Raw genomic sequence first — 26,832 nt, 5'->3', positions numbered from 1 at the left:
AAACCCATAGAAAGAAAAGGCTGACACGGGAATGTCCCCACTTCTCTGGGTCCCACCTGCAACCGTTACCGCCCCACCGGACGCTCTGGACGGAGGCGAAGCCAAGGCCCCTTGCATAGCCAAGGTCGCGTACAGAAGGTCTGGCCTCACAGTTGGGCTCGGTGACCTTGGACGCGTCCTTCCGTTTCGCGGGCCTTAGTTTACCATTCTGGGAAGGGACCTAATCGTGTCCCTCAGGTCTCGGGTCGTGTGACCTTGGGCTGTCCCCGACCCGGCGGCCTCTGTTTGCCCGGCGCCGACGCGGGCAGAGGCGGGACTCAGGCCCCAGCCCAGCTCCTGCGAACAAGACTCCGCCCCACGCGGCTCCGCCCCGCCCCGCCCCCGCCTCCCCGCCCTCCCTCGGGCTCCGGCCGGCGGCGGCGGCGGCGGCGGCGGCACCGCTCCGCACTGCCCGGCGCCGCCTCGCCATGGACGCGCGCGGGGGCGGCGGGCGGCCGGGGGAAAGCCCGGGCACGACCCCCGCTCCGGGGCCGCCGCCGCCGCTGCCGCCGCCTGCGCCTCAGCAGCAGCCTGCGCCGCCGCCGCCGCCCGCGCCCCCTCCTGGCCCCGCGCCCGCGTCCGCGCCCCTCCAGCAGCCGCCACGTACTGAGGCGGCGCCCCCGGAGGCGGCGGACGAGGGCGGCCCTCGGGCTAGGCTCCGCAGCCGCGACAGCTCGTGTGGCCGCCCGGGTACTCCGGGCGCGGCGAGCACAGCGAAGGGCAGCCCGAATGGGGAGTGCGGGCGCGGCGAGCCGCAGTGCAGCCCCGCGGGGCTCGAGGGCCCGGCGCGGGGGCCCAAGGTGTCGTTCTCATGCCGCGGGGCAGCCGCGGGGCCCGTGTCGGGCCCGTCCCCGGGCCCGGCGGACGAGGCGGGCAGCGAGGAAGCGGGCCCGGCGGGAGAGCCACGCGGCAGCCAGGCCAGCTTCATGCAGCGCCAGTTCGGCGCGCTCCTGCAACCGGGCGTCAACAAGTTCTCGCTGCGGATGTTCGGCAGCCAGAAGGCTGTGGAGCGCGAGCAGGAGCGCGTCAAGTCGGCTGGGGCCTGGATCATCCACCCCTACAGCGACTTCAGGTACCGCCACCGAGAGGGGCGGGCCAGCGCGGAGGGGCACTGGGAGCCGGCGCGGAGGCAGTCCTTGGAGCGCCTTGGGGAGGGCGGGGCGGCGCGCCGCGCCGCGCCCCGCAGGTGACCTCAGGGCCCTCGGTGACCTCGGGCGCATCCGGGACCCGCTTGGAATGACCTGGGCGCACGAGGCTCCGCCCTTGAGGGGCACTGCGAGGCCCGCGCAGACTCCTACCGCTCCCCCTCCCGCACACCCAGACGTCCCAAGCCCCGCCGGGAGGGCAAACGTCACGGGCCGCAGGACCTGGGTCTGAGCGCGGAGGGACGGAGAGGACGAATAGAGGGGAACGTGGGCGCCGGGGAGGTGGAGGAGCGGAAGGAAGGAGGAAGGAAGTGTGTACAGGAAGGACGCGCCCTGGAAAGACTGGAAGAGAAAGGGTTAAGCGAACACGGCTCCCACGATTTCTACCTGCGCTCCGGCCGCAGGGAGGGGCGTCCCGTCCCCGAGCCTGGGTATTGCGCAAGGAGGGGTCGCTGAGCATCCTGGGTCCCTGGGCTGTGTCTTTGAGCCGCATCAGCCCCAGCCACCGAGTGGTGTGCACATGTGTCAGTGAGTGTGTAGATGTTGATATGAATTAAACCGGTTGATTGATGTGTGGAAAGGCTCAGAGCAAGGCCGGGCACAGACAGGGTCATCACCGTGCCCCACACTAGTAGCCCTTGTACAGCCAAGAGGAAGCTAGGGCCACCCAACAAGACATGTATTATTGCAGTTCTTGTTGTTCTTGGGCGTACGCTCTGTGGCCGGTGAGTGTGGACGGTGCATATCACCGCAGACAATGTATGTGATCACGAGCATGTGACTGCGGGGGGCGGGGGTCTTGGGAATGTGGGCCAAGTAATGGGAAAGAGCTTGTTCCTAGGGGTGTGTCTGTGTGCTGGGTCACTAGTTTTAGAGGGAGATGAAGATGGGGTGTGCGCGCGTGTGCCCCGGTCGGTGTGCACTGATGGACAGTGTTTGTGAGTTCTATGAATGGTGTGTGAGGTTTTGTGTACGTGAGTGGGGTCCATGTGGGACGCGTCCTGGCCGCCCAGCCCCAGCTATCCCGCCAGGCGCGATTTCAGCACCACGGACAGCATCCCAGTCGTGGCTTGGAGCCCGCCAGGACTCACCACTCAGAGGTTCTCCCACGCCCCACCCTACCCCCCGCGCCTCCCCGACACACACTGCCGCCACCACCCCCACCCCCTTCCACCACCATGTCCGCGGTCTCCACTTGGCAACTGGGGAAAATGAGACCCAGGGGCACACAAGTCCGAGACAAGGCTGGAAGAAAGTCTAGGATTTCAACTCCTTACCCTTTAGATCTTCCCTGGGAGGTGAATACACAGCCTTGGCCAGTGGCTTGAGTTTTGAGAGTAGCTGGGAGAGACGGCGATGTGGAAACCGAGGGACAGCCCAGATGGGATGCATCTGTATGGCCCCGACCTGCATTGGGGCTCAGCATTCCTTTGGTGATGGTCCAGGCTATGAAGGGTCATGTTCCAGTCTGTGAAGCAGGGAACTAGTGCCAACTGGCAGGGAATGTGCATCAGGGACATGGTGGGCAAGGGGAGATGGTTGCAGAAAATAACTATCCCTTCATTCCCTCCAGCTCATGAGTTGCCCTATGATTTCTCTTTCTTACAGAAGGCATAATGTGGGGCTTGGGTAAAGGATGCCTGGGGGAGCAGCTGGGCTACTTGAGCACAGTCACCTCTGGGATTCTGGGCAGGCCAGGAGGTCTGGGATGGTCAGAACTCATGTAAAATTGTAAAATGAGATCAGCAGCCCTAGTGGGGTAGCTCCAAGTTAGAGCATCATTCTGATATGCCAGTGTTGTGGGTTTGATACCCAGTCAGGGCATATACAATAATTGGCCAGTGAATGCATGAATGAGTGGAACAACAAATTAATGTTTCTCCTCCCCCCCCCCAAAAAATGTCATTTTTTAAAATGGGATGAGCCCTGACCAGATGGTTCAGTTGGTTGGAGTATCATCCTGAAGCACAGAGGTTGCCGAGTTCAATCCTGGTCGGGCACATACAGGAACAAACCAATGTCCTTTCTCTTGTCCTCTCCCTTCCTCTCTCTAAAATCAATAAAATAAACACAAAAATGGGATGAGCAATGGGGGGTGGCCTATAGTTTGGATTAGAGGAGCCACAGTCCAATGGAAAAGGTTAGACTATTGCAAGCTGGGGTGCAGCAGGACCTCTACAACCCTCATGCTTTATGAACTGTGTCTCTTCTAGACCCTTCTGATTCAACATGGAGACAGACCCCAAACACGACCAAAGCAATATTTCATGAGCTTCTCCTGGGCCATGTGCTGTGGAAGCACCTTGCAAACATTGATTCAATCCTTATGACAGCTGTGATGTGGGTACTGCAGCTACCTGCATTTTACACACCAGAAAAGTGGGGCACATGGAGGTAAAGTCACTTGCCCAAAGCCACACAGCTAGTCAAGGGCAGATCAGGCATTCACACCTGGGCAGACTGGCCCCAATGTCTGTGCTCTTGACCACTGGGCAGCCTGGCCTCTGGCCATATCCTATACAGGCCAAGAAGACATGGGAGGAAAAAGCATTCTGGGGATTGTTCAAGATGTTGGGGGTACCCAGAGGTATACCATGGGTCCTCTCTGTGTTTATGTGTTTATGTTAGTTTTTAAAAACCATTTGCAGCCCAGACTGGGTGGCTCATTTGGTTAGAGTGTCATCCCAATACGCCAAGGTTTCAAGTTCGGTCCCTGGTTGGGGCACATGCAAGAATCAACCAATGAATACATAAATGGGTAGAACAACAGATCGATATTTCTCTCTCTCTTCCTCTCTAAAATCAATAAATAAATTTAAAAATTAAAATAAAAACCGCTCACAGAGCAGTGGGGAGGGGCCTTTATGGATCTACCTTTCTACTTTTGCTTCCTTGTGTCCTCAAACCAGGGACACAATGAAGCAGATACCATCCCTGTGGTGCCTGTATATGCACACTGGTCCCAATTTAAAGGGAAAGCAGGATGGTGAGGTGGAGGCTCCCATCCAGCCCCCAGGGTCCCCACCTAGCATCATAAAGTCTCCACTTCCTTGAGCTATGACTAAGTTGCTTGCCAGTGGATGCCATCCCTGAACACTGGCCTGGCACTCGCCTGGCACTGAGAATGGGATTACTGTTTGGTGCACTGTAACAGCCCTGGCTGCGCCTCGTCCTGTGAGGGCTGTTGTGAAGCAAGCATCAGGGAGGAGGGCATTTGCAGAGGCCTGCAGGAGGGAGGCATCTCAACCAAGACTGTGGAGGGTGTCTGCTGCAAGCCCCTATTCCACCTACGACTGGCCTAGAGTTCTCTCTGGAACTCCCTGCTCAGTTTCCCCAAATGGTATGCTATGAGGGGAAGGGGGCATCTGGCTTTCACAGCTATGCCAGTATCTCTCCTGGCCTGAAATCCCACACCTTTTCCCTCTTCTTCCTATATAGAGTGACAGCCTTTGTAAGCTGGTCCCACAGCTGCACATGTCCTCACCCCAGTGTTTCTGATTTGCAACTCCTGGTTCACAAGCCACTTTCCCCAGAACCCTATTCAGCATGTTCATCCTGCTGTTCTCCCACCTGTTTTGTGTCTGCTGCCCAGATACTTGGAACCTGCATTTTCATTTGATGTTGCCTACTTGTCTCTCAGCCTCCTGCTATGGGATGTGGGTCTGTAGAGGTCCCTGTCACAATGGGTGCCCAGGATGTCTCTGATCTTGCTGAGAGGCACACTTGGGTGCTGGGCAGGTCTAAGGTAGCCCTGATCCAGGGATGGAGTCCTCATCTCCCTAGAGAGAGTTTGGGCAAGTGGCTTCCTTGCTGCCTTTCATCCTGTTCTTAAGTCTGTAAGTGCCTCTGAGGTCTGACTTAAGTCTTTTCTGCTGCTGCTGATTTTCAGTTCAATGTTTCTGAATTGCCTACTGCTGGGAGGCCTAGCATAAGAAAAAGAGATGAGTTGGTCCCCTTCTTGGCCCTCAGAGGAGTTTCTACAAAGCCAGTACCTGTGGGTGCTGATCTGTTTCTGTGTCACCTCCTCTGGGGTCCCCCAGACTGGGGTAGTAGAGGATGCTGGCTTGCAAAACCATACAGAATTGGAGGCCCCTATCCCCTACCCCAGATGGGCTAAAGGATCAGCAGGAGATCAGGATGGGGGGACTTTCTGCAAATCCCTACATTAGCTCACAGGAATAAACCCCACATTATCCAGAGTGGGGAGGCAACAGGACGTGGTGAGGGTTTCCCTGGCTCCAGACCCAATATGAAGGCTCTCAGAGTGGAGAGCAGTGAAAAAACCCATTTTCCAGGTCAGAGAATTGAGGCCCAGGCCCCCAAGGTAGGAGGAAGTGAACTCCATGGTCCTTATGAAGGGGTCAGGGTGGGAGTTGCCTAAAGCCTTGCTCCTCTCTCCAGGGGCTTCCCACCAGAATTTCAAATCTCTGGTCCCTGAATTCCCTGCTTTAAATTTTCACATTCCCAAGCCTCCTTAAGGGGATGCCCCGGGAGGCCCTTCCTTAGCCACTCACTTGCTTTGGCCAGATCCTGCTGCACTTCCTCCCATCAGCAACCCACCCCAAATCCAACCAGTACAAGTCACCCCGTCTCCTGCCTAGACGCCACCTTCTGCCCACTTTCTGACTTTCTGGCTGTCAGCAAGAGTGTCTCAAGGTAAATACGTATTCATCTTTCCCCCTCACTTAAAACCTCTGTTGGCCAAAGCCCCCAAGGTCCTGCAGAGCCCAGCTTCTGTCCCCTCCCATCATCTCCTCTCATTTCCTTTACTTCCTCTGCTCCAGCTCCAAGCCACCTAGCCGGGCTTGAAAGGGGAAACCCCACTGTAGCTACAGGACCCTTGTACTTGCTACTCCATCTACTGGGGTTCAATGCCTCTCTCACTCCACCAAGGGGCTCCTTCTCCATTGTCCATTCAAATGCCACCTCCTTCAAGAAGCCCTCCCTGTCCACACTGGTTAAAGTGGGCCCTCTGAAGCATCCCTTTCATTTATGTTTGTGTGGAACACCCAACTTCTCCCCCTGGGCTGGGGTCCCTGAGGGAGGGCCAGGTCTGTCTGGTCACTGTGTATCCTTGGGGTCTGGCACACCATCAGCCCCACAGTCCACCCTGCCTTGGGATAAGCTGGGAATCCGCAGCCTCCCCAGCAGGAGTCTCCCTTTCCTAATCCCTGACACTCGCCTCTCTATAACTCTACATCCAAGGGCTCAAGCCCCTAATCCTCCATCCCTTGCTAACCCTTAATCACTGACCTGGCCCCTAATCCCTCAGATTTGCCAGATCTGTAATATCCCCGGTTCTGTATTCTCACATCCTGGAGGGAGGGATCTGGCTGCCTTGTTCACTGTGTCTCCAACCAGTGGTTGTGGGGCCTCAGTTGAACTACTGCTGGGAAGTCTAGCCACCGGAGTCCTGTCACTTAATGCTTGCCATGCCTTGAGTTCTCTGTTTGAGCCAAGAGAATAACTGGGCAGCTGCTAGAGGAGGACTGAGCTCATGGTGGTGGCAGCCATCAGGGCCCCACTGAGGTCACCCGCCCTTGTGGGTGTGCCTACGAGAGGGTTCTTGGCTCTCTTCCATCTATAGGATGCTGGAGCTGAGGAGTTCAGGCCTGGGGGCCCAGAGTCCTTGCTGCTGAGCCCTCTGCTCCCTGGGAGACCTTGGCCTCATCCCTGTGTCTCTCCAGCCTGCTTTTCTCTCTCCATGAACAAGGTGTGGACTGGCCAGTCTATCTACTGCTCTCCTGGATGGAGCAGCCAGGATCTGGGTGCTTCCACAGAAGCAAGGGTCCTACTGTTTCTCGTTAAGAAAGATTTTTAAAATACAGGATTTAATTATAGTTAATTAAAGTGCTGAGTAGATGAGAGCTGGCCGTGCACCAATCCCTGCTGGCTGCCTGATGACGTCCCAGTGGTCCCTGTGTCCTGGTGATCCCTGGGGTGCCCCGTGAGGAAGGGGCTGCTGGAATTGGGTGGATGAGGCACTGCAGTTCATAGGAGAGTAGTTAGCACCAGGCTGCATAGCCCAAGGGGGCAGGCAGGGCAGGAGAGAGGTGGGATGCTCAGGTAGATACCTTGGGTTCCTCTACCCTCCATGCAGTTTCTCTACCCCAGGCCTCAGTTTCCCCTTGATGGGACCAGGATGGCTGGAAAGGACAAGGTCAAGGCACTAGGCCAATTTGGGAGCATCCTAATTGGAGCAGCTGAGATGCCCTGCACGTGGCACCAGTTTGTCCTGCCCACCAGCCCCTCTACAGCCCCCTGCCCTCTGCTGCAATACCTCATAAACCCAGGGGACACCATCCAGAATAGGGAGACAGTACACAGCATATGATGGGGCTGGAACTTGGGGGCTGTGGAAGGAATTCCCAGATAGTGGGACAGGAGACGGAAGATGGGCCCTGGCTCTCACTTCCTTGCCTCAACTCTCTAGCTGGGCCACCTTTCTGGCCTGTCAGTGTGGAAGTGTGCTGCCTGTCCCCACCCCAAGAATAAAAGGAGAAAATGTCTGAAGTCACCTGTCAAGGATGCTCTCATACTCTGTGGCCATTTAGATAGCTTCTAGGCACCATGGTGGTTTCTAGGCACCCTGGTCATCTCAGTTACTCTTTCTTGCTTGCTCTATACTACAGTGTGTGCCCCCAAATGGGGGGGGGAACAGGTATCATTCCAGAGAGGGTGGGGTGGGATTAGGAGCTCTTTAGTGGATGCTCTAGGTATTGGGAGTGGAGACTGCAGACATCAGGCAAGTGGGGCCCTTCAATCCCATTGGGTACCGGGGCTCTGGGGTCTCCAGAATGGGTAGATCTCCCAGATGAGGAGCCTGGGCCCCACACCTTATCTAGATTCAGGCCAAAGAAAGTCTGGAATTTCTAACAGTCATTTGATTTTACCTGTAACACCCCCCCCCCAGATCAAGTCAGCCCTCTTAGCTCTCTCAAGGTCTTTATCCTTACCCCAGTGGGTCCTTCCAGGGCTCTCCTACAGTACCATTGCCCTCTCCATCAGGGCCAGAGTCCGGTCCATTCAGAGAAGGTTCCATCACATGTGGGTGGAACAGTGCCCAGGTGGACCCTCAAAGGTTGCCACTCCCTGGGTTCTTCCCACATGGATAGAAAAGACTGAGGTTCCCAAGGTCTGGAAGGACTTGCCCAAGGTCACACCTGCCAGTAGACTGTAGAAGTGGGTATCAGCCAGGTTTGGCTGCTGTCACCACAGTGGTAGGTGTTGGGTTCCTTCCAGCCTTTGGCTCTCGCAGGCTGAGCTATTGTGAATATGTTGGTGCAAATAACTTTTTAATTTTTTTCTCTTCCTCTTGGACAGTTTCCTTGGGATCAGTTCCCTGGAGTGGAACACCAGCTGGCAGGCGTGGTGTTAATAGCTCTCATAGTGCCATCAGAAAGGAGCCAGTTTACAGTGGCTACTGAAATAGGGAGCTCACTACAGCCAAACCAATGCAGGGCCTGTGGCTTTTAATTTATGTGTGCTGGTTTGGGTGAGTCCCTCCAGCCACTGGGAACCTCAGTCTCTGTCCATCCAGGAGGAGCCCAGGGAGTCGCGGCTTTGTGGGTCCTCCAGGGCAGTGTCCCTACATGACCTACATGTGACAGAACCTTTCTTCTATGGACATGGGAACTCCAGCCATGATGGGGATAGTGCTGGTCCTACAGGAGAGCCCTGCACAAGCTAGCCTGGGGATTGAAGACCTTGAGACAGTGAAAGGACTAACATGATCTGGGCGTGGGTGCTCTCCCCTCAACAGTAAAGGCAAAATCAAATAATTGTCACCGTTGAAAATTTGAGACACTCCTTTGCTTGAATCTAGATAGTGGGTGTGGTCTCAGACCCCTCATCTAGGGCAGCTGCTCATCACTGAGACCTTAGATATAAAAAATATAAAATTTTGCATTTACTCATTTAAAAGTGTGCGTTCGAATGGCATTAAGTACAATCACATGTTATGTACCCATCACCACGTCCATGTCCAGATTGTTTTCATTTTCCAAAACAGAAAGTCCCCACCCTGACCTTGGCCGGGTAGCTCAGTAGATAGAACGTCATTCCAGGGCACCAAGGTTGTAAGTTTGATCCCCAGTCAGGGTACGAGAAGCAACCAATGAGGGAACAACTAAGTGGAACAACAAGTTGATTCTTCTCTCTCTCTCTTCCTCTCCCTCTCTCTCTCAAATCAATGGAACAATTTTTAAAAGAAAGAAACTGCTCAGACCCTGGCAACCATGAACCTATTTTCTGTGCCTGTGTATTTGCCTGTTCTGGATATTTCACATAATTCAAATATACACTGTGGCCTTTTTTTTAATTTAATTGAGATTTTGCTGTTTCATTTTAGAGAATGGGTGGGGGCAGAAAGCATCAGCTTCCATATGTGCCCTGACTAGGTAAGCCCAGGGTTTCGAAGCAGCCACCTCAGTGTTCCAGGTTAATGCTTTAACCACTGCACCACCACAGGTCAGGCTATATACTGTGTGGCTTTTTGTGTCTGGCTTCTCTGACTGAACATCATGTTTTCTTTCTTTTTTTAAAGATTTTATTTATTGATATTACAGAGAGAGGAAAGAAGAGCGAGAAGTATAGTTGCTTCATTTTATTTTTTTACAGAGACAGAGAGAGAGCGGGATAGACAGGGACAGACAGACAGGAACAGAGAAAAGATGAGAAGTATCAATCATCAGTTTTTCATTGTCACACCTTAGTTGGTTATTGATTGCTCTCTCATATGTTCCTTGACCGCGGGCCTTCAGCAGACCGAGTAACCCCTTGCTCAAGCCAGCGACCTTGGGTCCAAGCTGGTGAGCTTTGCTCAAACCAGATGAGTCCGCACTCAAGCTGGTGACCTCGGGGTCTCGAACCTGGGTCTTCCGCATCCCAGTCCGATGCACTATTCACTGCGCCACCACCTGGTCAGGTTAGTTGCTTCATTTTAGTTGTTCATTGCTTGCTTGTATATGCCTTGACTGAAAACGTTCAGGGTTTTGAACTGGTTACTTCAGTGTTCCAGGTCGATGCTTTGTCCACTGCACCACCACAGGGCAAACATCATAGTTTCAAAGTTCATCCATGTTGTAGCAAGTATCAGTTCTTCACTCTTTTTCATGGCTGAGTAATAATATTCCAGTATATAGATGGACCACATTCATTCATTAACGGACATTTGGGTTGTTTGCACCTTTTGGGTGTTATGAATCATGATGCTGTGAACATGGGAGCACCAGTACCTGTTTGAGTTGCTGCTTTCAATCCTCTGGGTACACACCTAAGAGTGGAATTGCTGCATCATATGGTGAGTCAGCTTTACTTTTTGAGGAACTGACAGTTCTCCCTCAGAGTGGTTTTGATTCACATTTTCTTGGTTGCTGTGGGGTTGGCAGTTTGTCCATGTGGCCTCTTGCTCTGTGTGTTCTCATGAACACTTTATTCAAAACATAATGCCTGGGCATCAGTAGATATTCCTTGAATGAATGGACCTTTTTCTGACTTTTTTCCAGGTAGAATTTAGGAATTGACCTTGGGGTCTTGTATTTGGGAGTAGAAGCAACCCGTCATCATGTTTTCAAGCATATTTATCTCATTAAATGTCTGAGCAGTTGCCAAGTCCTATAGCACAGGTTCCTCCCACAGTCTCAGCCCTTCATTTTTTAAAAAGTATTTTCTTTCTTTCTTTCTTTTTTTAACAGAGACAGAGAGCGAGGGATAGACAGGGACAGACAGGAACAGAGAGATGAGAAGCATCAATCATCAGTTTTTTGTTGTGACACCTTAGTTGTTCATTGATTGCTTTCTATATGTGCCTTGACCGCGGGCCTTCAGCAGACCAAGTAACCCCTTGTTCAAGCCAGTGACCTTGGGTCCAAGCTGGTGAGCTTTTGCTCAAACCAGATGAGCCCACGCTCAATCTGGCGACCTCGGGGTCTCGAACCTGGGTCCTTCCGCATCCCAGTCCTATGCTCTATCCACTGCGCCACCACCTGGTCAGGCTCTCAGCCCTTCATTTTGGTCCCACCTGACCTTTGCCACTTTCTCCCTGCTGGACTGGCACCTCTGCTATCTCCCTGTCTGTGGCCCCCAAGGGCGCTTCTTAAAATGGAAATACAGCCAGTGCACCACATGGAAGCCCAGCTGCTCAGGATGGTGTTGGTGCCCTGCACCCCAGAAGTCCAACTGCCATGTCTGGCTCCCACCCTACACTCTCCAGCCCCTAGAGCCCCCACTGAACCTGCCACTCATGCTCCTTCCTCGTCCCCCCCCCCATACCCCACCACTCTGGCTCCTCTCTGCTTGTCTCCCTCTCCTTTCTTGGCCCTTTGACTCCACCCTTGTGCCAGGCACATTGTGTCTTTTTGGTCAAGGGAAACATTTAATATAAACTTTTGAGTGACCTCTTAGGCTCTGTGAGGCCTCAAGCTTCTTTACAGAAGGAAAGTAAAACTTGGCCAGCGGGAGGGCCGCAGGAGCCCGGCGAATTATGGGGTTCTGTCTGGGGTGGGGTGGGGGTGGGAGGATTTCTGGAGACGAAGTCTACACTAGCCATGACCTGGGGCCAAACTGGTCCTCCAAGGTGCATGTGCGCAGTAGGGACTGGACACCTAACAGACCACGTGTCATTGGCGAGGGCTTTGGGGATGACGCCCACGCCTCTCCCCAGGTTCTACTGGGACTTCACTATGCTGCTTTTCATGGTGGGAAACCTCATCATCATCCCGGTGGGCATAACCTTCTTCAAGGATGAGACCACAGCTCCGTGGATCGTGTTCAATGTGGTCTCGGACACGTTCTTCCTCATGGACCTGGTGCTGAACTTCCGCACGGGCATCGTGATTGAGGACAACACAGAGATCATTCTGGACCCCGAGAAGATCAAGAAGAAATACCTACGCACGTGGTTCGTGGTGGATTTTGTGTCCTCCATCCCTGTGGACTATATCTTCCTCATTGTGGAGAAAGGCATCGACTCTGAGGTCTACAAGACGGCGCGCGCCCTGCGTATTGTGCGCTTCACCAAGATCCTCAGCCTGCTGCGGCTGCTGCGCCTTTCGCGCCTCATCCGCTACATCCACCAATGGGAGGAGGTGAGGGCGCAGAAGGGGCTGCAGAGACCCAGCTTGAGGGGCGCTGTGGGCGCGGTCATAGCTGCAGGGGCGGGGCTGTAGGGCCCCGGAAACAACCAGGCGGGAAGTGATGGGAGATTCAGGGAGGGACTATGAGGGTCCAGGGGCGGGGCCACAGGTAGAAGGGAGGCAGGGTTATAAGAACAGGAGAGGGTTCATGAGGGGGCTCACAAAGGCTGCAGTGAAAGGCCTGTACCACAGATGATAGAACCTGGGCATGGTGTGGGGGCAAGGGAGGGGTCTCAGGGGCCCCTCTCAGGTGGAACCGCGGGCTGGGGTCATGAAGAACACCCCGTAGACCTTTGACTCCTCTGCACCCCTTTCTTCATTCTGCCCTGTAAGAGGAGGAATCCACAGCTTCATTGGCAATAGGGAAACTGAAGCTCAGGGAAGTGAAGTTATGCACCATCTCCCAAGTTGAGTCCACTTCTGGGCCGTCTGTGCCCAGCGATGTCACCCCCAGTTTCCAGGGCAGCGACAAGGCTCCGAGGCGGGAAGCGGGAGGGAACAGGGTTGCTGGAAGGGGCAGTGGTCCTGGCCACGTGCTCTCTTTCAGGACATTTTATTAACCAGAAAGGTAGCAGGGCCTCCCGGGAGTGGGGGTGCTGGGGGGGATTTGGGTCCCTCGGGGTTTGGGGGCTCCTTTTTACCTCACGCGCCTGCCACGCCCCAGATTTTCCACATGACCTACGACCTGGCGAGCGCGGTCATGCGCATCTGCAACCTTATCAGCATGATGCTGCTACTGTGCCACTGGGACGGCTGCCTGCAGTTCCTGGTGCCCATGCTGCAGGACTTCCCTCGCAACTGCTGGGTGTCAATCAACGGCATGGTGGTGAGCGCCCCGCCCTGGGCCACGCCCATCCCACGCCCACCAGGGCCACGCCCCACTCGGGCAGTGTCCATCCCAGGTCCCAGGAAAGCGCCCCTCTGGGACTACGAACAAACAGATCCTTGATCATTTCGTTGACTATGACAACGTCTGTCACTCAGACATAATAGCATCTGCTTACTGTTTTTTTCCCCATTAAGTCCACTTTCTTAAGTACATAATTTATTCCAAAGACAAATGGGAACGTGGTATCATGGGCCATAAGAGATAACAATCCATGGAGACCCAGTCACTACTAGTTGCTGCCTGGCTAAGATACCTACTCTTGAAAAGGGGCAAGTGTTGGGTGCTCTTTATCATCACAGGAGCCTTTCTCCCGCCTCTGGAGTGCTGAGTCTCTGAAGCATGTGCGGGTGGGATGCACTTGGAGCTGGGCAGGGGCAGGAAGGGTGTAGATGGGCAAGAGGCATCAGAGGGAACGTCCTCAGGCGCGCACCCAGCGCCTGGCACAGCTGACCAGCTGAGGCAGCTCATTGTCTGGCGGGACACCCGGGCATGCTGTCTTGTTTCCTGAATGGGGCCCCGCTGTCCTCTGCCCCCAGGCAGGTCAACTGAGGACTGGCTCTGCCAGATGCCTCCATCCTCCTGGCCCCTCTGATAGGATTCTGCTGTCCCCAGCTCACCGTCTCCAGGGTCTCTGGAACTTTCACATCTGCTTGGCCTTATAGACACTCTGATCAGAGGCTGCAAAGGGGTGGGGGATCCTGAGCACCCAGGGCCAGACTCTGGCCCCTCTGATCCTCAGTTTCTCCAGGAATAAGGTGGGAAGTAGCTTCAGACCTGCCCCTGCTGCTGACTCTCTGTGACACATGTACCCATCATGTCACCTGCCTTTGTCTTAGTTTCTGTTGATTATCTCGGGACATGGAAAGCTCACCATCTTGGATGCCTAGGAGAGGATAGGCAGGTGGGGCCCTTGAGGTCCTGGAGCTCCCTGGGGCTGTGAGCATCTGCCCACCTGCCCACCTGTGGCCTTACAGAATCACTCATGGAGCGAGCTCTACTCCTTTGCACTCTTCAAGGCCATGAGCCACATGCTCTGCATTGGTTATGGTCGGCAAGCACCTGAGAGCATGACTGACATCTGGCTGACGATGCTGAGTATGATCGTGGGTGCCACCTGCTACGCTATGTTCATTGGACACGCCACCGCCCTTATCCAGTCGCTGGATTCCTCGAGGCGCCAGTACCAGGAGAAGGTCTGGGGAACCCACCCCACCATCCCCCCAGCTCCAGGTGGAGGGTGGGGATTCTAGAGAGAAGTTGAGTTTGGAGACGACACATGCCAAGGAGGGGAATGGGGGTCAGGGGGTCGAAACCGGGAAGGGCCAAACCATGGGGTGTCAGGGAGTTCCCTGAGGGCTGCAGATGCAGTGGGGACTTCTCTAGGAGGTGAACTCATGCAGGGGTTTCTGGGCTGGCTCTGAAGGGTCGATGGCAGGGAAGGCACTGAGCAGGGTCCAAGAAGACGGGTCACTCCAGGACATGCCAGTCAGCTGGGTCCATGGAGTAAGCCTCTAGGGGAGCAAGGGTGTTCAGCCACTTGGTCCTGGCCTCAGAGTCGGGGGGAGCCTCCATGGGTCTGGTCTGAGGTCTAGGGGACTAGAAAGAGCTGAGGGAGAACAGGTGCTGGCCCTATAGGGCAGCCCTGTCTGGAGTTTGGCCTTGATGTCTATCCTGTGCTTCAGTTTTCCTCCCTAAGTGCCAAGGGTGAGCTTTGCTCCCACCCTCATGCTGCCCCTATCTGTCCTGCACTGCTACCTGATAGCTGACCATGGCCGGGCAGCTGTGAGCACCCCCAGCAGTGCCAGTCGGGTCAGCCGGGTCAGCTGGGCCCAATGCCAGGTGCCCCGGCTGTCCGGAAGCCACAGCCTCACACCCAAACATGAGCTGGTGCTGCCACCCGCCCGTCACGAGTTCCGCTGAGCTCAGGGCAGCTGTGGCTGGGTGGAGCTGGGGTGGTAATGGGGCTAGGGCACCCCTGGGGTGCCATTGTGGGGACAGCAGGGCCTGGCAGTCCTGCCTGGTGCCCACATCCCCCTGGTTTATAGAAAGATCTTAGGGGAAGAATGCCAGGGCCACAGGCAAAATTGGGGCAGAAATCCTCTCTGGGATGGGGGTCCAGCATCTTAGGGACCTGGGGTTAAACTGTCCGGGGTAAGATTGCCAGATACAATTCAGGACACAAGGAATAACTTCTGCTTTCATAAGCAGATTCCAAGTACTGCATGGGATCCACTTACACTAAGTATGTTTGCAGTTGATCTGAAGTTTAACTGGGCATCCTGTGTTTGTTGTGGTTGTGGTTAAATCTGGGAGCCCTGTTGGGCTGATGCCAGGGTTCTCTGAACAATGGCCACTTACCCAAGCCCCTCACCCCCTTATAGTACAAGCAAGTGGAGCAGTACATGTCCTTCCACAAGCTGCCTGCTGACTTCCGACAGAAAATCCATGACTACTATGAGCACCGCTACCAGGGCAAGATGTTCGACGAGGACAGCATCCTGGGAGAGCTCAACGGGCCCCTACGGGAGGTGAGGCAGGGTCACAGGACCCTCAGGGTTGGGTGGGGTTCAAGATGCCCCTGTTACAGGCTCCCAGTCATTGAGATAAGGAGGGGCTGGCCCAGCTGCAGCATGAAGGATTCAAGCTAGACTTGTACACATGCCAGAAGACCCTCTGTGAGCTTCTGCCTCCTGCACCCACCCGATGACCCAGACATCCTGAGTCCCCACACTCTGCCTGATTCCACTTATCCTGTGTGGAATCTGTTAGAGAGGAGGCAGAGGAAGGGAAGACTGGAGCGGGTCAGCCCATGGTGGATAATGGGGTCAGTCCAAGCTCTGCCCCTTGCAGCCTGTGTGATATTGGGCAAGATTTCTGGGTCATCCATGATAAATAGCTACACATTGGAGAGCTTAAAAACAAGAGGAATTTAGTCTCACATTGTGGAGGCTAAAAATCCAAGATCAAGGTGTCACGGAGCTATGTTCCTTATGAAGGCTCCAGGGAGGATCCTTCCTGCCTCTTCCTGCTTCTGGTGTAGCCAGCAATCATTGGTGTCCCTGGACTTAGAGATGTGTCACTCTGATCTCTGCCTCCATCTTTGCATGGGTGTGTGTGTGTGTGTGTGTGTGTGTGTGTGTGTGTGTTCTTACAAGGACACCAGTGTGATCTCATCTTAACTAATGACATCTGCAAAGACCCTGTTTCTTTTTTTTTTTTTTTAATGATTTTATTTTATTTTTTTATTTTATTCATTTTTTTAGAGAGGAGAGAGGGAGAGAGAGAGACAGAGAGGGAGAGAGAGGAGAGAGAGACAGAGAGAAGGGGGGAGGAGCTGGAAGCATCAACTCCCATATGTGCCTTGACCAGGCAAGCCCAGGGTTTCGAACCGGTGACCTCATCATTTCCAGGTCGATGCTTTATCCACTGCGCCACCACAGGTCAGGCAAGACCCTGTTTCATAAGTTCACAGTCCCAGGTACCAGGGGTTCAGGACTTCAATGTGTCTTTTTTGGGGGACATGATTCAACCCACAGCACTCACCAAGAAGTTATTGAGCTAGTCTGTGAACCCTGCCTTGTGCCCTCAGGGGAGGTCCAGAGGGAGAAGCTTTGGGAAGGATGGGAGCAGGAAGGGGCTGGGGAAGTGTGAACCTGTGGGTGCCCCAGGTGGAGGGCACAGTCCAGGAAAAGCCCTGAGGAAGGAAAGATGCTGTGCAGTGTGAGGATGAGGAGAGGATGATGAGGGCTGGGAGGAAGGAAGCCTGTGCTCAGGGCCAGAGGTTCTATGGGGTGGGGGAACCATTCACACATTTTGCTTCCTAGGGAACAGGGTCCTAGGGAACTCCTAAGTGCTGTGGTTAACTTTATAGAAAACAGTTAACTGTATTTGATAATCACTTTTATTCATCCATCCGTTAATAGAGTACACCCCATACACTATAAAATCATAAAGTTCCGTGGTTTTTAGTATATTCAGAGCTGTGCAACCATCATCACTGTCTAATCCCACCGTGCCTGTGAGCCATCATATCTCATCTCTCCCATACCCAGCCCCTGGCAACCTGTATTTGATAACTAACCATTTAAATGTTTACACAGTTCCAAAAGTCAAATTTAAAAGACATATATCCAGAAATTTTCTGGCTTCTATCATGTCCCTCTACCTACTTCTCTACTGCCATATCCTTCTGTTTTCTTTTCAAAATACAAAAAAAGAGGGCATGCCAAAATCCACGCCCCATGCCAGCCCTCCTCCCCTTGTCCTGGGACCCATGGGTGCAGTGCCAGATACCCTCTTGTGCCTATGCAGGGAGGGACCCCCGGCACCAAGTGGGACATGCCCAACGACAGCATGCCCAGTGACTCCGTGAGGGACACCTATTCCTAGCTGGGGTATATTCCTAAACACACTGCCAGATGCATTTACAAGCAAGCCAGGAGCAGGGTCAATACCTTCTTGTGTGCTCAAGGGCTGTTTTGTGTTTCTCTTTCTGTGGACTGTCCAAAACTTTTGGTAGTTTTTCTACAGAGCTTTCAGTCTTTGGGGGTTTTTGGTAAGAAGTCTTTATATATGGAGCACTTACACTTTGTCATACAAATTTCTATACTGATGGTCATTGGTCTTTTAACTTTGCTTCGTTTTTTCTTTCTTTTTTTAACTTGGGGGATTTTTATGCTGTTACAGCAGGAGCTCTGTGTATGCTTTCTGTATATAGTAGGCCCCAGTACCTCGTTGCTGTACATACCCAGGTTATAGTAGAATTCACCCATGGTTTGTTTTTTTTAATGCTTGCGTAGTTTCATTTATTTTTTTCCCATTCCCCATCCCCTCTCCTTGGGCAAACATCAGCTTGTTCTCAATATTTAGGTTTCTGTTTTGTTTTATTTATTCATTTGTTTTTTGGGTTTATTTTAGATTCCACATATAAGTCAGGCAATTAGTTGTTTGATTGTCTTTCCCTATCTGACTCATTTCACTTAGCATAGTGCCCATATCATAACCATGCACATACATATCCACCCATGTTGTTGCAAAAGGCAGGATTTTATTCTTTTTAAATATATTTTTTTAAATTATTGATTTGAAAGAGAGAAGGGAGAAGGAGAGAGAAACATCAATTTGTTCTTCCACTCATGCATTTATTGGTTGATTTTTTTTAAGCGAGAGACAGACAGACAGACAGGAAGGAAGAGAGGAGAAGCATCAACTGTAGTTGCAGCACTTTAGTTGTTTGATTGCTTCTTGCACGTGCCTTGATTGGGGGGTGGCTCCAACCGAGTCAGTGACCCTTTGCCTAAGCCTGTGACCTTGGACTTCAAGCCAGCAACCATGGGATCATATCGTTGATCCCATACTCAAGCTAGTGAACCTTCACTCAAGCTAGATGAGTGAAGCCATGCTTCACAGTCAAGCCAGTGACTGTGGGGTTTTGAACCTGGGACAGTGTCACAGATTGACGCTGTATTCACTGTGCCACCACTGGTCAGGCAGACTTCATTCTTTTTTTATTACTGAGTAATATTTCATTGTATATATGTGCCAGTTTATCCATTCATCTATGAATGAATGCCTAGGTTGTTTCCATATCCTGGCTATTGTAAATAATGCTGCAATGGACACAGAGGTGCACATGTCTTTTCAAATTGGTGTTTGTTTTCTTTAAATAAATGCCCAGAAGTGGGATTATTGGGTCATATGGCCATTCCATTTTTAATTATTTGAGGAACCTCAATAACATTTTCCACAGTGGCTGCACCAGTCTGCATTCCCACCAACAGTGCACAAGGGTTCTCTTTTCTCCACATCCTCACCAACAGTTATTTTTTGGTATGTTTTTGATAATAATCATTCTGACGGGTGTGAGGTGATATCTCTTTGTGGCTTTAATTTGCATTTCTCTGATGATAATGAGCTCCTTTTCCTAGGTCTGTTGGCCATCTGCAGGGCCTCTTTGAGAAGTGTCTATTCAGGTCCCTCTGCCCATTTTTAGCTGGATTGGTTTCTTTTTTGGTGTTAGGCTGCACGAGTTCCTTATATATTTGTTTTGTTTCTTCTGGTTTTTATTTGTTTGTTTATTTTCCCTTATATATTTGGGATATCAGTACCTTCGTGGATGTATCATTTGTGAATATCCTTTTACCTTCAATAGATTGTCTTTTCATTTTGTGGGTGGTTTCCTTCACTGTGCAAACACTCTACTTTGATGTAGTCCCATTTGTTTTTCTTTAGTTTTACTTGCCTAAGATGACATACCCAAAAAGATATAGCTCAGGCTGATGTCAAAGAAATTACTACCTGTATTCCTCTAGGAATTTTATGGTTTCAGGTGTTACATTAAATCTTTAGTCCATTTTGAGATTTTGCATATGGTGTAAGGAAGTAAGCCAATTTCATTTTTTTTACATGTATCTGCCTAGTTTTCCCAACACCACCTGTTAAAGAGCCTGTCTTTATCCCATTGTATATTCTTTTCTTCTTCATCCTGGATTAATTAAACACATAAGCAAGGATTTATTTCTGGGCTCTCTATTCTGTTTCATTGATCTATGAATCTGTTTCTATGCCAGTACCATGCTGGGGGTTTTTTGGGTTTTTTTTGGTTTTGGTTTTGTTTTTTTGTATTTTTCTGAAGCTGGAAACGGGGAGAGACAGTCAGACTCCCGCATGCGCCCGACCAGGATCCACCCGGCACGCCCGCCAGGGGGCGATGCTCTCCCACCCTGGGCGTCGCTATGCTGCGACCAGAGCCACTCTAGCGCCTGAGACAGAGGCCACAGAGCCATCCCCAGCGCCCGGGCCATCTTTGCTCCAATGGAGCCTTGGCTGCAGGAGGGGAAGAGAGAGACAGAGAGGAAGGAGAGGGGGAGGGGTGGAGAAGCAGATGGGCGCTTCTCCTGTGTGCCCTGGCCGGGAATCGAACCCGGGACTTCTGCACACCAGGCTGACGCTCTACCACTGAGCCAACCAGCCAGGGCCACCATGCTGGTTTTTAAAAAATTAAATGTATTGGGGTCTGACCAGGCGGTGGCACAGTAGATAGAGTGTTGGACTGGGACACGGAGGACCCAGGTTTGAGACCCCGAGGTTGCCAGCTTGAGCACAGGCTGATCTGGTATGAGCAAGGCTCACCAGCTTGAGTCCAAGGTTGCTCACTTGAGCAAAGGGTCACTTGGTCTGCTGTAGCCCCCCCACTCCCCCCACCCCCGGTCAAGACACATATGAGAAAGCAACTGATGAACAACTATGGTGCTGCAACAAAGAATGGATGCTTTTCATCTCTCTTCCTTCCTGTCCCTATATGTCCCTCTCTCTGACTTTGTCACATAAGTAAATAAATAAATAATAAATAAATGTATTGGGGTAACATTGGTTTACAACATTTTATATATAAATTATAGGTGTACAACTTTATAATATGTGCCTGTATACTCTATTGTGTGTTCATCACTGAGCACTAGTCTCCCTCTATCAACATATATTTTACCCCTCTTTTCCAACTCTTTGTCCTTCCCTGCCCCACCTTCCCCTCTGGTAACAACCATTCTGTGTTTGTAACAACTACTTTGTTATATTCATTTGTTGTTGCTTTTTGTTTTATATCCCACATGAGTAAAATCATATGGTTCTTGTCCTTTTTCCATCTGATATAGCTCACTTAGCACAATACTCTCAAGACCCATCCATGTTGCTGCAAATGACAATATTTCATCCTTTTTATGGCTTAGTATTCCGTCCTACATCTTTATCCAATCACCCATTGAAGGACACTTGGGTTGTTTCCATGCCCATGAATAATGGTGCAGTGAACATGGGGTACATATATTCTTACAACTGTTTTCAAGTAGATACCCAAAAGGATTGCTGGGTCATATGGTAGCTCTATTCTTAATTTTTTGAGGAACCTCCACACTGTTTTCCACAGTGGTTGTACCAGTTTACATTCTCACCAGCAGTGGATGAGGCTTCCTTTTTCTCCACAATTTTTCCAACACTTGTTATTTCATGACTTTTTTTTTTTTTTTTTACAGAGACAGAGTCAGAGAAAGGGATAGACAGGGACAGACAGACAAGAACAGAGAAATGAGAAGCATCAATCAATAGTTTTTCATTGCGCATTGCGACACCTTAGTTGTTCATTGATGCTTTCTCATATGTGTCTTGACCGGGGGCCCTCAGCAGACCCTCAGCAGCTCAAGCCAGTGACCTTGGGTCCAAGCTGGTGAGCTTTTGCTCAAACCAGATGAGCCCGCACTCAAGCTGGCGACCTCAGGGTCTTGAACCTGGGTCTTCAGCATCCCAGTCCGGCGCTCTATCCACTGTGTCACCACCTGGTCAAGCTTATTTCATGTCTATTGCTAGCAGTCATTCTGACAGGTGTGAGGTGGTATATCATTGTGGGTTTGATTAGTGAAGTTGAGAATCTTTTTATTTTGTTTTTTACAGAGACACAGAGAGAGAGTCAGAGAGAGGGATAGATAGGGACAGACAGACAGGAATGGAGAGAGATGAGAAGCATCAATCATTAGTTTTTCATTGCGCATTGCGACACCTTAGTTGATCATTGATTGCTTTCTCATATGTGCCTTGACCGTGGGACTACAGCAGACCGAGTAACCCTTTGCTCAAGCCAGCAACCTTGGGCTCAAGCTGGTGAGCTTTGCTCAAACCAGATGAGCCTGTGCTCAAGCTGGCGACCTCAGGGTCTCAAACCTGGGTCCTCTGCATCCCAGTCCGACGCTCTATCCACTGCGCCACCTCCTGGTCAGACTGTATTCAAGACTTTAATCCATTGTTTGAGTTAATTTTTGTATAAAGTGTCAAATTGCAGTCTAATTCGCTCTTTTGCATGTAGCATTCTGAACGTTCTTTTTTTTCTTTAACTTAATGAGAGGAGGGGAGGCAGAGACAGACTCCCACATGTGCCCTGATTGGAATCCACCCAGCAAACCCACTAGGGGGTGGCTTGCTCATATCTGTTCATCTGGGGCGTTGCTCCATTGCTCAGCAACTGAGCTCTTCTTAGCACTTGAGGCAGAGGCCATGGAGCCATCCTCAGCGCCCTGGGCCATTTGCTCCAATCAAGCCATGGCTGCAGGAGGGGAAGAGAGAGAGAGAGAGAGAGAGAGAGAGAGAGAGAGAGAGAGAGAGAGAGAAAAGCAAGAGGGGGAGGAGTGAACAAGCAGATGTGCACTTCTCCTGTGTGCCCTGACTGGGAATTGAACCTGAGACATCAACATGCTGGGCCAATGCTCTACCAGTGAGCCAACTGGCCAGGGCCTGAAACTTTATTTTCTAAGCCTTTATTTTTTTTTACAGAGACAGAGAGAGGGATAGATAGGGACAGACAGACAGGAATGGAGAGAGATGAGAAGCATTAATGATCAGTTTTTCGTTGCAACACCTTAGCAGTTCATTGATTGCTTTCTCATATGTGCCTTGATGGGGGGGGGGGGGCACAGCAGACTGAGTAACCCCTTGCTCGAGCCAGCGACCTTGGGTCCAAGTTGGTGAGCTTTGCTCAAACCAGATGAGCCCACGCTTAAGCTGGCAACCTCAGGGTCTCGAAGCTGGATCCTTTGCATCCCAGTCTGACGCTCTATCCACTGCACCACAGCCTGGTCAAGCTCTAATAGTTTTTTAAAGTCTGGATTCTCTATAGAATCATGTCATCTGCAAATAGTGACAGTTTTACTTCATTCCCAATTTGGAGGCCTTTTATTTCTTTCTTTTGTTTGATAGCTCTGGCTAGGACTAACAGCACTATGTTGAATAACAGTGGTGAGTGGGCATCCTTGCCTTGTTCCTAATCTTAAAGAAAAAGCTTTCTGTTTTAGAGTATATGGAGTCATATATGTCCTTTAGAATGTTGAGGTACTTTCCTTCACACCCATCATATTGAGTGTTTTAATCATAAAAGGATGTTGTATCTTGCCAAGTGCTTTCTTTGTATATACTGAGATGATTATACCATTTTTATCCTTCATTTTGTTAATGTATTTCATTGATTTACAGATATTGAACCATGCTTGCATATCTGGGATAAATTCCACTTGCTTGTGGTATATGATTCTTTTTACTGTTGAATTTGGTTTGCTAATATTTTGTTGAGAATTTTTACATCTAAGTTCATCAAGGACATTGGATTATAATTCTTTTTTTCTTTTGATAATTTTTATTTATCTTTTTAAAGGATTAGCTCTTAAACTGATAGTTTCCATTTTTTTAAAAAATTTTATTTTATTTATTTCTGCTTTGATATTACCTATTCCCTTCCTTCTACTTCCTTTGGATTTTTTCTTCTTCTATTTACTTTAGGTATAGATTTAAATTAATTGGGACTTTTCATTTATTGAGGTCAGCCTGTGTGGCTATGTACCTCCCTCTTAAAACTGCTTTTGCTGCATTCTATAAATTTTGTAAAGTTGTATTTTAATTTTCATTTGGAAAGGCTAGTTTTTAATTTCTTGCTTAATTTCATCTAATCTCATTGGCTTTTAGTAGCATATTGTTTAGTCTACACATATTTGTGTTTCTTCCAATTTTCTAATTGATTTCTAGTTTCATGCCATTGTGGCTGGAAAAGATGCTTGATACGATTAGTCTTCTTGAATTTATTGAGGCTTCTTTTGTGGCCTAACATATTATCTGTCCTGGAGAATGTTCCATGTGCACTTAAAAACTTTGTGTTCTGTTGTTTTTGGATGAGATGATGTATAAATACTTATTAAGTCGCTCTCTTCTATGACATTAAATCCATTATTTCCTTATTATTAATCATCTGTCTGGATTGACTTGAATGGGGTATTAAAATTCCTTACTATTATTGTATTACTGCAAATTTCTCCCTTTGTCTTTTAATATTTGCTTTTTGTATTTAGGTGCTCCTACGGTGGGTGTGTAGATATTTATGATTGCTATAGCCTCTTCTTGGATGGACCCCTTTGTAATTATGAAATGTCCTTTTTTGTCATTTTTACTTTTTTTGTTTTAAAGTCTATTTGGCTGATAGAAGTATTGCTACCCCAGGTTTCCTTTCATTTCCATTTGCCCTGATGTCACCCTGCCTCCTGCCCCTACAGGAGATTGTAAACTTCAACTGCCGGAAGCTGGTGGCCTCAATGCCACTGTTTGCCAATGCCGACCCCAACTTTGTCACGGCCATGTTGACCAAACTCAAGTTTGAGGTCTTCCAGCCAGGTGACTACATCATCCGTGAGGGCACCATTGGCAAGAAGATGTACTTCATACAGCACGGCGTGGTCAGTGTGCTCACCAAGGGCAACAAGGAGATGAAGCTTTCTGATGGCTCCTATTTCGGGGGTTAGTGTCTACGGGGACCAGGGAGCAGGCAACAAAGCTGGACCCTTCCTGGGAATGGAGGGGAAGGTGGGAAGGCCACAAGGGTGCTGGTAAGAAGTACCTCTGGCTAGATGGACCACACTAGCCGAGGTGTGGGCTAGACTGCGCTCTTGGCAGCTGGGAGCAGCCCAGGGATGAATAGGGGGCAGCTGGGTGTTTCCTAGCTGCTGAGGTGCCTCCCTTGACCACACATAGAGATCTGTCTGCTAACACGGGGCCGGCGCACAGCAAGTGTGCGGGCTGACACCTACTGCCGCCTCTACTCGCTGAGTGTGGACAACTTCAACGAGGTGCTGGAGGAGTACCCCATGATGCGGCGGGCTTTTGAGACCGTTGCTATTGACCGCCTAGACCGCATTGGTGAGTGGAACTGGCTATGAGCCCTCTGTGGTCATGGGGGAAATCATACTGAGATGGGAGGTGGCATGGCCTAGCAGATCCACAGGAAACAAGATTCTCTGACTGGACTTTCCCCCTGGCCAAACATAGCCCTGGTTTTCCAAGGAAGAAAAAGTGTAGGGTGTTTCCAGTTGTGCAGAACTCTGCTCATTTAGCAAATACCTGTTGAGCACCTACCATGTGCCAGGAGGTTTAGCTTGGTAAGCCATGAGGATGTCTTGGGCACCACCCTCAGGAAGCTTATGTCAGAGAAGGCATGTGGGAGAAGTGGGGCTTCCTGGTGATGTTAAGTGGTGACCAGGTTTAGTAGGCATTGCCAGGATGAGAAATGTTTTTTTTTGCACATGGATGTGGCATGTGCAAAGGCCATGTGGTGAGAAAGAGGTCTGGAGTCTATACAGCCAGGGAAGTGGAGAGGAGGAAGGCTGGGGAGGTGGGCAAGAATCCAGGCACACAGGGCCTAGTGGGCTGTGAAGGAGGCATTTGGACTGTAAATCAGGAGCAACAGGGATCCTGTCCAGTAAGCTCAGTGGTAGAGCATTGGCCTGGCATGTGGATGTCCCAGGTTTGATTCCTGGTCAGGGCACACAGGAGAAGCACCCATCTGCTTGTCCACCCCTTCCTTTTTTGCTTCTCTCTCTCTTCCCCCCCCTCTAGCCATGGCTCCATTGGGGTGAGTTGGCCCCAGGCGCTGAGGATGGCTCCATGGCCTCTCCGCCTCAGGCGCCAAGAAGAGCTTGGTTGCTGAGCAACAGAGCAACACCCCAGATGGGCAGAACATTGGCCCCTTGTGGGCTTGCCGGGTAGATCCAGGTCGGGGTGCATGCGGGAGTCTGTCTCTGCCTCCCCTCCTCTCACTGAATAATAAAATAAAATAAAATCACGAGAAACAGGGAACCACAGACGTGTTTAAGCAGAGGAAGACCTAGTCAGATTTGTATTCTACAAGGGTATACAAGAAGAAGATGGTCTGGCCTGTGTAGGACATGGTAGCCTTGAGTGCAGGGAGAGGTGGAGGGAACCTCAGGAATAGTAGGGAGGTTCCCTCAGGATCTGCTGATAACTATACTAAGGAGGCAGGGAGATAGATGGTGGCCCTTGCTTCTATTTGTAGAAATAAAGAGCAATGGCTGGAGAAGCAGGACTGGGTGGGTTGGGGGTGGGGGTGGGGTTAGATGAAGAACTTCCTCTTACGTATTGAGAAAGTCAATACAAAAGTTTATATACAAAAGGCACAAAAGTTTGCTCTATACGGTAGGTATTCAACATATTTGTGAATTACAGGTGCTAAGACATATTTGCTATATACAGCAGGCACTCAACACACGCTAAGCACTTGGCACTCTGGCTTGAATAGGCGAGTATTCTGGGTGTGTTGCTTACTGCAGGGGCTCAATATATGATTGCTATACAAAGGAAATGCTCCATGTTTGCTGGCAGTATACATAGGTATCTCATACCTGCTTTATGTATACAACAGATTCTCTGTCCTTGCTACACTCAACAGATGTTTGATTTCTGCTTGTTGTATATAGATCATGTATACTTGCCATATATACAAAGGTTCTCTTTTTTTATTTTTAAGAGAGAAAGACACAGACAGAAAGGGAAAGAGATGAGAAGCATCAACTCATAGTTGCGGCCCTCAGTTGTTCATTGATTGCTTTCTCATACGTGCCTTGACCAGGGGGCTCCAGCTGAGCTAGTCATCCCTTGCTCAAGCCAGTGACCTTGGACTCGAGCTAGTGACCTTGGGCTTCAAGACAGCAACCATGGGGTCATGTCTGTGATCCCACACTGAAGCCAGTGACCGTGTTCAAGCTGGTGAGCCCTCACACAAACTGAACGAGTCCACACTCAAGCT

At 50.7% G+C, this 26,832-nt stretch overlaps 1 protein-coding gene across 1 annotated transcript in view; it reads left to right on the top strand.

Annotated features, from left to right (window-relative positions):
* Positions 1–418: 418 nt before the first annotated feature.
* The window catches only part of HCN2 (hyperpolarization activated cyclic nucleotide gated potassium and sodium channel 2), a 28,010-nt gene continuing 1,596 nt past the window's right edge, over positions 419–26,832 (top strand). The window contains exons 1-7 of the mRNA XM_066278351.1: positions 419–1,111; positions 11,848–12,271; positions 12,984–13,145; positions 14,183–14,401; positions 15,590–15,736; positions 24,290–24,530; positions 24,765–24,929. Of these exons, the coding sequence (XP_066134448.1) occupies positions 468–1,111; positions 11,848–12,271; positions 12,984–13,145; positions 14,183–14,401; positions 15,590–15,736; positions 24,290–24,530; positions 24,765–24,929 (2,002 nt within the window). The 5' untranslated portion in view covers positions 419–467. The remainder of the gene's footprint in view (positions 1,112–11,847; positions 12,272–12,983; positions 13,146–14,182; positions 14,402–15,589; positions 15,737–24,289; positions 24,531–24,764; positions 24,930–26,832) is intronic.

Source organism: Saccopteryx bilineata, chromosome 1, assembly GCF_036850765.1.
Source record: "Saccopteryx bilineata isolate mSacBil1 chromosome 1, mSacBil1_pri_phased_curated, whole genome shotgun sequence".
NCBI classification, from domain to species: domain Eukaryota; kingdom Metazoa; phylum Chordata; class Mammalia; order Chiroptera; family Emballonuridae; genus Saccopteryx; species Saccopteryx bilineata.
Note: the sequence above shows the minus strand (reverse complement) of the source record. Positions and strands in the feature narration are given on the sequence as shown.